Source organism: Lytechinus pictus, chromosome 1 (assembly GCF_037042905.1).
Source record: "Lytechinus pictus isolate F3 Inbred chromosome 1, Lp3.0, whole genome shotgun sequence".
NCBI lineage: Eukaryota > Metazoa > Echinodermata > Echinoidea > Temnopleuroida > Toxopneustidae > Lytechinus > Lytechinus pictus.
Window position 1 is genome coordinate 33,415,880 of NC_087245.1, and position 13,831 is coordinate 33,429,710.

Below are 13,831 nucleotides of genomic sequence, written 5' to 3' on the forward strand. Positions count from 1 at the left end.
TTAAAATAAAGTGATACCTCTTTGAAGTACGCCTTGTTAATGTTGTCAAAGCGTATTGATAAGATTAGAAAGACCATTGTGAAAAAAAGCAAAGTTGTTGAAAATCCAGTATTATCTAAAGACATAAAATCGGTAAGCAGCTATTATATGAATATTTGTATAATTGGAATCTTGTGTTCTTATTTCTTACAGGTCGTCTGTATGACATTACTAAATCATACGATATATCGTTTGTTTTTATATCGGGATTGAACGTCCTCAACGCGTTCCTGTGTATAGCTCCATTATGTTGGTCTCGATGGCGACAACGGAAAAGATTGCGAATTGATGTAATTGAATAGTAAGATAATATTGATAATCGATGGAGACATGAAATCAGCTGGGCCGACTATCTTATCTGCTAGAAATTGACGTGTCTAAGATTACAAGCATTCAGTTATGCTAACATCCGTACGCAACTGTTCTTCCATTTCACATCATCATGGAATATTACGGTATATATACAGTTTTCGACTATATATAGTTATTTGTTCTTTGCAGAGTTAATCCGATATTATGATTATTTTGTATACACAATACAAATGAATGCATGAAGGCCACTCTTAACAAGGTCTCTAAAGACATTCATTGTGTTGAATGTTTTTTGTCCAATCAAAATAATAAGTATCAAATAATTCGAACGACCTTTAGACAGCACAATGCATATCTTTATATTTTATTTGAATGGTGAATAACTACTCATTCGAAATTATTACCAAATGTTTATGTGATGTAGTTTACGACGAAATACATGTATGTTAGATTTAGATTAAAAAATGATATAATCGAAGTAACAGTGCAAATACATGTTCAAAATAATACATACAGTTCAATGACATTTCATAACAAATATTAAAGTTGAATTAACTGACTTGCCAAGAAAAGCAGAGCTTGTAAAAAAGGCAAGTCCCTGAACTTAGTTCCAATACTAATTAACATAACCTATGTACAAGAGACGGACGGAAAACGAACTTAAAATACGTAATCTACAAAATACCAAAATAGAGCGAATAAGCGACAACAAAACATGAAAATAATTATTTTACTGATAACGATAATAATGATAAATTTTAGGGAGAAATTATAAGAGGGGAAACTGAAAATGAAAAGAGGAACATGGCAAGTACACAGGTTATTAACACTGTAGTTACATTATTTAGAATATACAATATTTGACAAATGTAGTTACAGTTATATGTTAGCTAGATTTGTTGGTGTGGAGTATTGACAAATTAGCATCTTTTAAAGTTTGCGCTTGAAAATATTAATGTTACTAATATCATTGATCATATTTTATATTCAGGTTGAATAGTGCCATTATGAAATCCATTATACAATGTATTGTAGCTCACAAGTATGTTAATTTCAATGTATAAAAGATGAATAATATGCAATTGAAATGACAATGTCGTCTTCATAATGGTACCATAGTATCATATACATTACATTTATGTGGTATTCCATGTTTACATTGATAATTTTTTTAGGTTAAATACAAGCCATGTAGGCAGCTACCGATACATTTTTACAGAATAGTATGAAGTGCTTGTTCCTTTATTGTTGCAGGTGCATGATATCTTTATTGGAGTGGCCGCACAAAAAAATCATCACATCAAATTTTGTTTAAATATTATGTTCCTGAAATGTAATACAGATCTCAATAAACGTAAATGATATACGCATTATGCATGTGTTCTGTCTCCTTGCAAGTCTCTGGTTACAGTAGGCCTAAACTACACATCTACATACATCACATTTTCTCCAGCATCCGAAATTCAATTAGAATGAAGATATCTTTGAACTAAACAAAAAGAATTTTGCTTTAATTCGAAGAAGAAAATCGGGTAAATGTAGTTTGTATTAAGACTCACAACACAGTTGTGAAATATTAAAAAGAATTTAGCATCAAGATTCTTTCCTTATTTTTCAATTTGCCTTCTCAAATGGACAATAAAATGATATATAATTATGACACTATAACATTAAGTGAAAGAAAAGTTACATATCACTTGATATTTGTAATATAAACATCAAACAATTATTGAAATTAGATTTTCGACGTTTTATTCGTTTACATTACGAAAGGAAACAGATGACCTGATAAGGCTTTCACAAAATGGCTGCCTATTTCTATTTAAAGATTCGCAATACAGGTCTTATACTACTGAAATAAAGTTCTTCCAAGAAGAACTTGGATAACATTAGCGACGAGAAAAAGAAATATAAAGTTACCATAGGCGTCTTCCCGACGTTTTCCTCTCATATTGCCGAAATTTCGACAGAACACAGTATCGCCTAGCTATGACCTATTTTTTTTTCAACATTTAAGACAGTAACATCGTTTATTAACTCTTCATTCGATGTTGATATTTAGATAACCCTTTTACATGTTACTCCACAATGATGATGATGATGATCCATTTTTACTGTTATATAACCTTAACATTGTGTTGAAATTAAGTCGATAATATTACTGCTGACATGTAATTGATTTGCATAGTTTATCTCGTTTGTAAACTTCATTCCTTTTGTAAACATTCATGGACCAAATGAATGTCAAAATTCCCATCTTGAGATGTTTTTTTTTCAATGTATTCATTCATTAATTTGATTTGAAAAATTGTCTTTAAAAAGACATAATCTCGCCAAAAATACAACCCCTTTCATCAATACCTTATGACCCGATGAGCCCTTTTATCCGGCAGTACCATTATATACAGTACTTCCAGCCAATTAATATTGGCTGAAAGATTAACGTTAAATAACAGCAACGTTAACAAGTTGTCAGACATTTCTGACAACTTTTAAGATTACAAATGTTGATGAAATGCTCCTCAGAATATATTTAATAGTAAGTTGCATGTGCCAGCTACGTGCACCTTTCAGTTATAGTGAAAATATTCCGTCTCGAAAGTCACTTTTTACAGCATTTTCATTTCTGTTTCTATTAATAACCCATCATAACCACCCATGACCATATTCGGTCACACATGTATCGAGTAGGTTATCACGATGGTTGAATGTGGTCCAGTTTGCATGAGGCTATTATAATCAATACAATGTTCACGAGTGTGGGTTGAGATAACCATCTTCATCAAAGACCATGAACAGACCTGTCGATTTCATCTTACTTGGTAACACGTTACTTTGCACCCGCGCACTCGATCGAGCGTTTGGAAGAACATAACCTAATTCATCCTGGTCCACGGATTCCGCATTGCCCCTATCATCCGCAAGCGCTACACTTCCTTGAAGATTATCTGAAAGAACAGTATCGGTGGCGCTCTCGTAGTCACATTCAACATCGCGTATTGATCCGGGCTCTGGAGCGTTTTCGTACTGCCCACCGAGTTTGTTCTCTGGAATGCTTTCGTAAAATACCCCAGTGTTTTGTACATTTGTAGTTTCTTCATAATCCTCAGCTCCTGGCTGAGGTCCCGGAAGTGGTCTGGATAGAGTGGATTTTAGTGACATCCCTTGGTTCAGTCTGTCAACCTTATGGGACGGCGATCGAGACATGTCGAGGTAAGTGTGTGTCACCTACAAGAAAATGGAAAAATAAAAGTAAAACAAATCTTGTGACAACCTTTAGAATGATACACTTTGACCAAAATACGATCCATTCAGTCATAGTCTCATCAGATAAAACAACAGAAAAAAATTGCAAGTAAAACGAATGGGATTTCCTTAACCAACCGTTGCTAGGCTCATTTTGATAATAAACCCTTTAGGTTGGTCGAAATATTTCTGAGAGCGCATTTGAATCAATAAACAGTCCCTTTTATCAACATTTTTATTTTTGATAAACCAAAAGTAGGATCTCTTGATAAATCAATTTCTATTATGCTTGTAATTGCTTACTTGAAGAGAGAAAATACTGTCCATATATAGCCTATATGGAATGTCCAAAATTCATCTTATTTTCTGCGAGGACATGCATACGGTTTTGGCAAAAATGGTCCGTAAAGAAAATTTCGCTGCAGGGCGAACCTGCCCCACCCTGGGGCAAGTTCACCGGTTAGGCGAGGCGAGTTCGCCCACAGGGAAAAACAGTTATATATGAAACAAATTGATGTGTTAAAAGACACCACACATTTTTTTTCATATTGAAACAACAACGAATTAGTTCGATAATCTATGAATAGTTATAATTATCTAGCACATATACCGATGTATTTGCATGTCATGTCATGTTTATATGGATATTTATGTAGGTCTATGGGCGTAAGTGGGGAGGACCTGTCCAGTCACAAAAGGAGCGAACTAGCCCCCCCCCGGCAGCCATTTTCTTTTCTATTGTTTTTCGAAAAATGTACAAATGTACAACCTATTTTGAAGTATCAAAGGCATATTTCAGTTAGCAAATGTCACACCATTTTAACAAATAAATATAACTGCATTCATGAGTGTCTATTAAAAAAAAAGAAATTTGATTTTTTGTTACAAAATGGCCTCGAAATGGACGAGTCGCCGTAATTTTTGGGAATTCCGAGCAGATGACCTCTCGCCAAGGTATGTTGCTACCTTGGGCAGGTTAACATTACATCAACATCAACAAAACCTATACATCCAGTCACAGCAAAGTGGAAAATCAAGTAGTGGGCGGACTTGCCCGGGGCGGATTAGCCCCGCTCTCCCCTATGGGGTGATTCGAACCCCCAACCCGACGAGCCAAGTGAACAAACCACGGCACTATGGTATTGTTTTGACACCTACCTGCGTTCCATGAACCTCTTTATTAGACATGTGACCTCGGATCCGATAGACTACCCAGGATATTGCTATGATAAGAAGAAGAATGGCCAAGCCACCTGTAGTCCCCATGAAAACGAGGGTGGACGTTGTCGGTGGCACGCACTCCTGTGTAGCGACTTCATGAGAGAAATAAAACATTATTAACTTAGGAAGCACTGAACATGCTGACAGCTTTGGAAGAGCTTTGAAAATTATTTGTTTGTGAAGCTTTCCTGTCCCCCCACTTTTTGTTGGTTTGATGGATGGATTGGTTCCCAAATATTTTATATGTCCTTCAATGAATCTGTTTAGTAATATTGTTATATTGCATTCAGTGTTAAGAGAAATCATTACGACCTGCACTCTCTATTATTATGATTATTTGATTTGTTAAGTGAGAAAAATGTCTTGATTTGAATACATCTTCACTAATAATTTTTGGAGAGTTATGTCGTCAATATTCAACCCCAAAATGGAAAGAGGACCATTTCTTAAAATAAGAGGCAAATTAATTCTTTACCTTTTGATGTGGATGTCATATCCTTATCTTCTGATGACGTCAATTCCAAATCTGTATCAAAATGAAAATAAGTGATTCAGAAGAGAAGAAAAGGGACGAAATGCATCTTTTACTCAAGACTTTCTATATAAGGCGTGGATGTATAATCTAATAAAAATAATCATTTTTGTTTCGATTCTGCATATATAGGCACTACTATAAATTTACAAAGGTATACGTTTCAGGAAGAGCAATCTCAGTCTTAGTATTTTGTCCATGGTATGTATAGGACTGGTAAAATATCATCAGCAGAACAGCAACAAGGAAATATACATATTGTAGATATACTGTCTGATGATCCGTGATCATTCATTTCAATCAATGTCCACAACATACATATCCATGTAAGTATTAGAAAGTGAAAATAATTTTACAAAATAACAGTATACGAATCTCACGCAAGCAGACACAGTACTCCTTGGTAGTCGTTATCACTATGTGAAACATTGATTTCACATCCACATCTGCTCCACAAAATGCGAAATATTATAAGGAATATGATTAATCTGCTTAGAAAGACTGCTTTGATATTCATAACATTCTACCGAGGAAAAAAATAATGAAAATACAAAAAGTATTTTTTTAGAGTTAATGTATTCATGTTTTGTCTGAGGCACATTTTACCATTTTCCTGCAGGACGATATCTGCCATTATCGTTGCCGTCCATACCGATTACAAAATCAAATAATCACTATATATATATATATATATATATATTTAATGATAATAATGATATAAATTTCATAGTCATTATAGACATAAGTGCTGACACAATACGTCAGCGTTTGGGAACATGCTAGGTCTATCCCTATAATTATCAATAATTAATTATCAATTGATTATTCATTAATCGATATTTTCTGGGAAGGACCGCTGAAGCCTGTCATTATCATATACTGCTTCGTACTCTCAATGCTGTTGAAGCACCTATACACTGTTAGAAGAAAAAAAAAACAGATTTTACAGAAAGCAGTTACCAAATAATTCTGTAAATTGTTAAAACAGGAAAGATTTTATACAAGTTTTTATAGAATTTTATAGAACAGGTCTGTTTTAAAAAGGGGGAAAACAGTTTTATTACAATAAATTTGTTAGGTTACATACACCAAATATCTATTTTCCTGTAATTTTGCACAAATGCATGTAAGATTACACAGTGCCATAAGATTAACAGTGTACAAGAGGTCTCACATGCAACTTTCTGTATCATAAAGTCTCAATTATTCATTACCATAGATCCCATTAAACTATTTGTTAAACTAGGGTTATAAAAAAATGACAACCCTTTACCCAACACCCAATTTATTTCATTGATAGACTCAACAGTACAGAAAAAGCAAATCAGACAAAAAGATTAAGAGCCCATCATAATACTCGGTTTTGATATGTACAGTACACCCTTCAACATTCAAGATGTTTAAAGAGTTCTATTTCGACATCTCTCTCTTTGAACAACAGAGTGATACCACCGACTCTCACTTTCATCATAAGATCATGAACATAATCACAATCATGAACAGAACATATAGTCAAATAAACAGGAAATAAGCGTATAAGGCGCTAAACCGTGTATATAGGTGTATCTTCGTTGGCTATTATCATTGATTCATTTTTTTTGGGGGGGGGGATTTGATTATTTCTTCTACGATTTTTATTACATAACTCACATAAATATGTGTATTACTGTTTCGTGTGAATTTTAGTAAAAAATGTACTTAAACGAAATTTCAATTCAAACAAAAATTATCTACTATGAAATCATTATATGATATTCATGTAATATATGTAGGAGAAGGATTGTTATTATAAGCTACTAATTACTTGAAAACTGTTATTACTTATTATCATTTTGTGCTGTAGATTACTTGAAAAACTGCAATCCCATATGCAAACTCATTAGATTAATACATTTTTAAAACAGAAGGGGTATATTTTTAAAATGAAAAAAAAAAGAAAAATGATAATTTAATTCGCATATTGCTTGCACAGGCATGCAAATAATTTGAGTTATTCCAAATATTCAAAAGTATACAGGCTGATTAGTTTTCCTGATCTCCACAAGTACAACTGAGGCGAATCATTTTTTTTCTAAAAAATGTTCGCCTTTAACTAATTCTTTAACTAAAACTGTAACCCAAACAGCCAGCTCATATTATCCAGCATCAATCCAGAAAATAATTTGCTAAGATTAACTAAACCATGACAGATGTCTTACCCCTTTAAAATAAAGAAGAATGGATTAAATATATTTACCATCAATAAGAATAACTTTAATTATCAGCATGTTTTGGGCATCCATCTAAAAATATAACTCCATCCGAAGATAGATGTTTTGTGTGCTATACAATAATGTATTTGTCTTGACGTATACATTTCTTTATCCAAATTAACTACATTATTTCCGATCAAGAAATATTTGTTGTTTGGTTGACGCAATCAACTTTATATATTGGTGATTTGCTTATAAAACATAAATGAATGATTCAAAGAAATGAAATTACATGAAAGTAATTTATAAGCTCTGGTTTATCATGTCTGTGTTGTGATTAAGGGTGCTATGAAATAAAAACACTCGTATAGACCCACGCACACTTCCGACCTCTCAACAGGCCCATCATGATTAACATGGACAAAATGATCATGAACATGAAGAGGGAATTCTGGAAGTTATCCATAGATATTATCCATATAGATGTAAATACATATTACCTCCAAACTGCTCCGTGATGACATCAGAAACGATGGTCGATTCATCTTTGAATGTAATTATGAAAAAGAAGAAGAAAAGTTTATCCAAATAAAGGGCCCTTTTGGCTGTAATTATGAAAAAAAGAAGAAAAGTTTATCCAAATAAAGGGGCCTTTGCAAAGTTGCTATCTGGATTTTTAAATGATTTAATATTTTGTATCATTATGAAAACAACACACACACATAATCAGAGAAGGAATGAAGCTTTTTGAGTGGTGCATCCCCATATCATAGGCCTTTTATAACTGTCGATATAAAAATGGAAAGTGAATTTATAATAAAACAGAAATTACACCGTTTCTCCCTGTAGCTTAGTCAGTACAATCCTATGCCTGTTATGATTGCAATCCATCGTTTTATGTTTAAGATGTTGTTCATTTGGGGTTGCCAAGATTCTTTTGCGTACAGGTTTGGATCCAGCTTTCGCCAATAGGAGGGGGGCAGGGGGCGAAAAATTTCCCCCATATTTTTCCCGATCGGTTTCTCAAAGTTGATTTTTATTTGTTTCTTTGAAGGGGTAGTCCTAACAGTCACTTCTTAGCTTTATTCTTACAAAACAGAAATAAATAATATCATGTAAGCCCTAATCGAATATTGCGAGCGCGAAGCGCGAGCTATTTTTTTGGAAATTTCATGTATTTTGTCCTGAAAAATGAACATTTGTTTCTTTGAAGGGGTAGTCCTAACATTCACTTTTTAGCTTTATTCTTACATAACATAAATAAATAATAATATTATATAAGCCCTAATCGAATAGTGCGAGCGCGAAATTGGAAATTTCATGTATTTTGTCCTGAAAAATTAATATTCTGAGCAATGTTTGTGATCGTGAACAAGATGTGTATGTAACTAAATAATTACTGCGAGCGCGAAATGCGAGCAGAAATTTGTAATAAGCCTATACGTTCTGCCTGATCGAAAAAGAGCTGTTACTGACTGTTTGCAGTTAAAACGATACATATTTAATCAAATAATGCGAGCGCGAAGCGCGAGATGAAAATTGTTGAAATTCTGACCTAAAAATTTGACTTTCTAAGCACTTTTTGTAATCATGAACAGGATAGGTATATAACTAAACAATTAATGCGAGCGCGAAGCGCGAGTGTAAAAAAAGAGATTTAGACCTAAAAACGGGACTCTCTATATTCATGTTATGTAAATCTTGAAGAGGGTGAGTAAATGGGGATCTTCCTACATTATTAGTGCGAACGCGACGGGTGAGAAGATTTTTTTTTAATTCTGATATGAAACTGGATAATTTAAGCACGATTTGATTTAGACCTAGAATCTGGGCATTCTAAATATATTTCTTTTATTATCAAAATCGATAATGCGAGAGCTGAATCTGAAAAAAGTCAATTTAAGCACTATTTCAAGCACTGTGTAGGAAAATTGTGAAGTGGATTTTATATGGATCGCATGTAACCAATGATGCGAGCGCGATCTAGCCGATTCTAAAAAATCATTATTATAGACCTATAGCACTGGGGCATGGTAAGGACATTTTGTCATCATATGAAAGTGATTTATATCTTTCTATTCCTCTTTCCGAACGCGAGATGAAACTTGTTGATATTCCATTCTGAAAAAAGGGGACAATTTCATTCCTAGGAATTCATGAATCTGTTATCTTATTTTTAAATTTGATATTAATGAGAGCGCGAAATATATTGATATTAAGGCCCGAAAACTGGACATTTTTAGGATTTTGTTTTAAATATCGCCTTACGGCCTACTTTAGGTTAATCCTCCTATATGCAGAGCTACTCGGCCGTTAATTGAGTGCAGGAAATCCATGTGCAGGAGACTGTCTTTCATTGATGGGCGCGCGGTTGCCGGGTATAGCTGGTTTGCGTACATGTGAACCAATGCGGTGCCAAAGCGAGTAGGCCTATGGGGATCGGGCCGGCCGTTACGAGGCCGTAAATTGATATAATACCCCCTTCGTACTTTTTTCCTGTTTTTCAGCGTTTCTCTCAAGTTAAAAAGGACACTTTTTTGGTTGCCAAAAATGGGGGGCGGGGCCGGCTCGCCCCCCCCCCCCTTGGATCCGCGCCTGGGGTATACACCATTCCTTCCAATAATACGATGTTTTGTTGAACAAAAGATCGTATTAATTACCCTTTTTCATATAATGCGAAAAGAGGTAAAAAGAAAAAAAAGATAACTGATTAATGAACAACTTATCGAACACCAAAACATTGAAATAGTATATATCATAGCACACTGTAAAACGCACCGAAGCAGGAAATAGGATTTGTAATCATCATACACGTTTTATTCGTATAAATTTCTGAATAATATTTTTCAAGGTTACTACAATAACAATTTTTTTTTACTATTACCTGTAATCTCCTCACATGTTGGAATGGAATCGTTCCATATCAGATAGAATTGCGATCCTCCTGGCACACATTGAATGATCCCATTGCCTTTCAGCGTATATCCATCCATACATGTAAGATGAACGATAGAACCAAACCACGTGATCTTTGTATCATAAGAATTGTTATGACGTCCTCTGGTAACTTTTAGTACACGAATGAAAAACAATCCATAACGATTTAATGAATGGTAGATTATAAAGAAATGATCAATGTATAGCCTAGATTTTTAAAAAGTATTGGCTAACATTAATATTCCGCAGCTTTCTTCTTCTTTTTTTGTGAACAAACTGACATGACGGAAAATAAAATGCATTACCACGTTTTGAAAGTATTTTTATGATAAAAGTATTTCAGTTGCAAGGTTTACTTCAGGGAACTGATCTCGGGCCATTTTTTCTGGCTTCATAGCAATGATATATTACAGGCAAAGTTTACTCACATTTCTACTCGCAGTATAATGCCTGTAGTTGTAACAATAAAATATATTGAACTCATCTCGGCTGGAAATTTCTATACAAACTTGTTTCACTCATATGTCTAACTTCAAATTAGGATACCAAGTAATCGTTTTTTTTCGTCAGAAATGGGGTTTTAGATGTAAACACCCGCGGAGGGTCGCCCAAACCAAAGTGGCGCACGGCGAATATGACTCACGTTATATAAATTAGAAATAGCATTAAACTTTGTTTTTAATCATTAAATATAAGTTGAAAACTGTCTTATTTATCACAGGAATCTGAATAGACGTTGACATATCCCTACAGCGTTGCAAATTCCCCGTCATTTTTCAACATTGATGAAGCTAAATATAGGAAAAGATTACATGAAATAAAACCTCTTGCGAATGAAGATTGTAATTTTAGAACCGAAAGTAATGAAAATTGTCGGACTTACATCTATATAAACACTGAAATGGTGACCATGTCAACCATGACTTGTCATGATAATCAAGTTAAAAACATAAAGATGTGGATAAAATAAGCACCTTTTGCTGTTAAACACTGCCATCTTGAGTTATTCCCGATAATGAAATAATCTAAATAAGTTTATTGACATGCCAATTGCGAAATAACGAAACTCGGAAAATATGAATAGCAATCAAGCCCGTTGCCAGAAGGGGGGGGGGGGGGGGGAGCAAGAAAAGCTTGTCAAAATTTTCTGGGGAAAATGACCAACAGTTTTTGCTGATGACCTTTTTTTTTAGGGGGGGGGGTCTTCTTGTCAAATTTATCGGAGTCGAAATAGAAAACAGTGTTTAGACTGATGAAATTTCTTTTTGATTTTTTTTTTGGGGGGCTTGTCAAATTTGTTAGCCACGTTCGCACCCCAAACCTCCCAATTGAACTCCTTGGCTACGATCTATTAGGATCACACTATTCATTGAACCACCCCCACCCCCCAAAAAAATTGCAAAGCAATACCGTGTCATTATAAATGCACTCTCAAAATTTGTTGTACCCAATAAAAACGTCATTGAAAATTGTATATGCTTTGTTTACTATGATCCTTACAGTATTGTTTAACAGTTTAAACAGCCATGCTTAATTTATTCAGAATCAACCATTCAAAATGGAACTTTTTTGTTTAAGATTAAACCGTTTGAACCACTATACTCTAAGGTTCACATTGGAAGCAGCGTTGCACTGTTAGAAAAAAAGATTTTACAGAAGAAAAAAACAACAGATTTTACCGAAAGAAATAACCAAATCATTCTGTAAATTGTTATAACAGTAAATACTTTTTACAATTTTTCTACAGTTTTACAGAACAGGTCAGTTTTAAAAAGGGGGAAACAGATTTATTACGAAAAATTTGTAAGGTTACATACACCAAATACCAATTTTCTCTAATTTCATACAACATGTAAGATTACAGGTGTTCTCGAGACTCTGCTGCATGAATAAATTTTTGTCTTTTAAAGTAAAAATTTTCGAACAGTGTGTATAAAACTTTGAACAGTAACTATCCCCAAAAAAACTTTACGAATTAGGGGTCTTTATGATTAGCAACCAGACCACTCCAATAAATTAGTGAAACAATGTTATGTTCAATATTGTTAATTGAACGAACTTTCGCAGTTTAGCTAACATGAGGGCACTGCATGGGACAAAGAATTATTATGCATGAAGGGAGAAATAAAACAAATAGAAAAGCAGATTGGTAAAGAATTTGAAACAAATCGGACAACGAAAAGGAAAATAACCGTATGCTGCATACACAAAGGTTGTTTATTTACTTTTTGAATTAGGACTTATATTTATTTCAACTTCAAATGATGACGCAGAAAGACCCATCATTTTTTGTCGGCCAAAACAGTGAGCAAATTTTAATCAAAGAAATTAAACAATGACGAAATATGTCAACGACCGCTGATATGATAAACAAAATCATATATCAACATTGAAATCTCTCAAGAGGGGGCAGAGTCACGTCATAATAAGAACAGGGCCCCGTCTTACAAAGAGTTATGATTGATCCTGGAAATCCATCAGTGCCATAATTTTTTCTACAGGAAATTTGCAAAATGTCCTTTGTAAACAAAAAGAAGCATACTGGATTGTCAAGAAACCAATGAATGTATGAATATGCATCATAATCTAGAAAATATTTTGAACAAACATGTAGTTTAGAAGTTGACGTTGCTGGCTTTCCATAGTTGTGGTAAGGTTGATTGGATCAATCGCAACTCTTTGTAAGACGGGGTCCAGACCTATATCATGATTCTGTATCAAGAATAATATCAACTTATAAGATCATTGATAATCAGGGTTAAGTGGCAAGCATAATTAATCGCATGTAATTAGAAGAGAAAGACAAACAATATGATATTCTGCAGGGGCGGCGGAGCGAAGTTGAAAGTGGGGGGGGGGGGGGCACAGGGAAGAAAGGGCAATTTTCTTTCGAAAAGGTCACTTTCTTAAAACAAAGAAAGAATGACTTGTCTTCAGTGGCGTAATGGGCCAAACTTTTTAGGGGGCTAGATATGTAGTATCACGTAAATTTATAAGAAGTTGCGAGCGAGCACAAATGTTGACATCTTTTAACGAAAATCCAATTTTGTGATAGATTTTGACAATATTAAGAAAATAATATCATATTTCACCCTTCTCTCTTTCCTTTTCTCTTTTTTTTTCTCGGTCGTGAAAAATTTGGGGAGGGGCAAAAGCTCCCAACCCCCATCTATCTCCACGCCTCTGCTAATCTACTCCACTAACTTGACTTTAAGGCACGAGGATTATTTTTGCAGTAACATAAAATGAGAATATTGTTTACTTTTTTCAAAGGGGTACTCATTAACAAAAACTGGTCCTATTTCAGGTAAAAGGGGCACAGAACACGTTTGTGAGGGGCACCTTTATTGGG

At 34.2% G+C, this 13,831-nt stretch overlaps 2 protein-coding genes across 2 annotated transcripts in view; one reads left to right on the forward strand and one right to left on the reverse strand.

Annotated features, from left to right (window-relative positions):
• LOC129266052 (monocarboxylate transporter 7-like) overlaps window positions 1-2,912 on the forward strand; it is a 24,651-nt gene extending 21,739 nt beyond the window's left edge. Inside the window, exon 5 of the mRNA XM_064104327.1 lies at window positions 193-2,912. Within this exon, the coding sequence (XP_063960397.1) occupies window positions 193-341 (149 nt within the window). The 3' untranslated portion in view covers window positions 342-2,912. The remainder of the gene's footprint in view (window positions 1-192) is intronic.
• On the reverse strand, window positions 610-10,566 carry LOC129279931 (uncharacterized). The gene is made up of 5 exons (XM_064105579.1): window positions 10,421-10,566; window positions 8,043-8,087; window positions 5,294-5,344; window positions 4,756-4,910; window positions 610-3,579 (listed from the first exon to the last, which is right to left on the reverse strand). The coding sequence occupies exons 1-5, from the start codon at window positions 10,533-10,535 to the stop codon at window positions 3,103-3,105; spliced, it is 843 nt and encodes a 280-aa protein (XP_063961649.1). The 5' UTR covers window positions 10,536-10,566; the 3' UTR covers window positions 610-3,102.
• Between the last annotated feature and the right edge of the window lie 3,265 nt (window positions 10,567-13,831).

Bases quoted from the DNA above. Each gene is read 5' to 3' on its own strand.
- LOC129279931 (XM_064105579.1), bottom strand. From the start codon at position 10,535: ATGGATGGATATACGCTGAAAGGCAATGGGATCATTCAATGTGTGCCA. The intron at 8,088-10,420 runs GTAAAAAAAAAT...TTACATTCAAAG, and splicing joins TGAGGAGATTACAGGTAATA to ATGAATCGACCATCGTTTCT. The intron at 3,580-4,755 runs GTAGGTGTCAAA...ATTTTCTTGTAG, and splicing joins AAGAGGTTCATGGAACGCAG to GTGACACACACTTACCTCGA.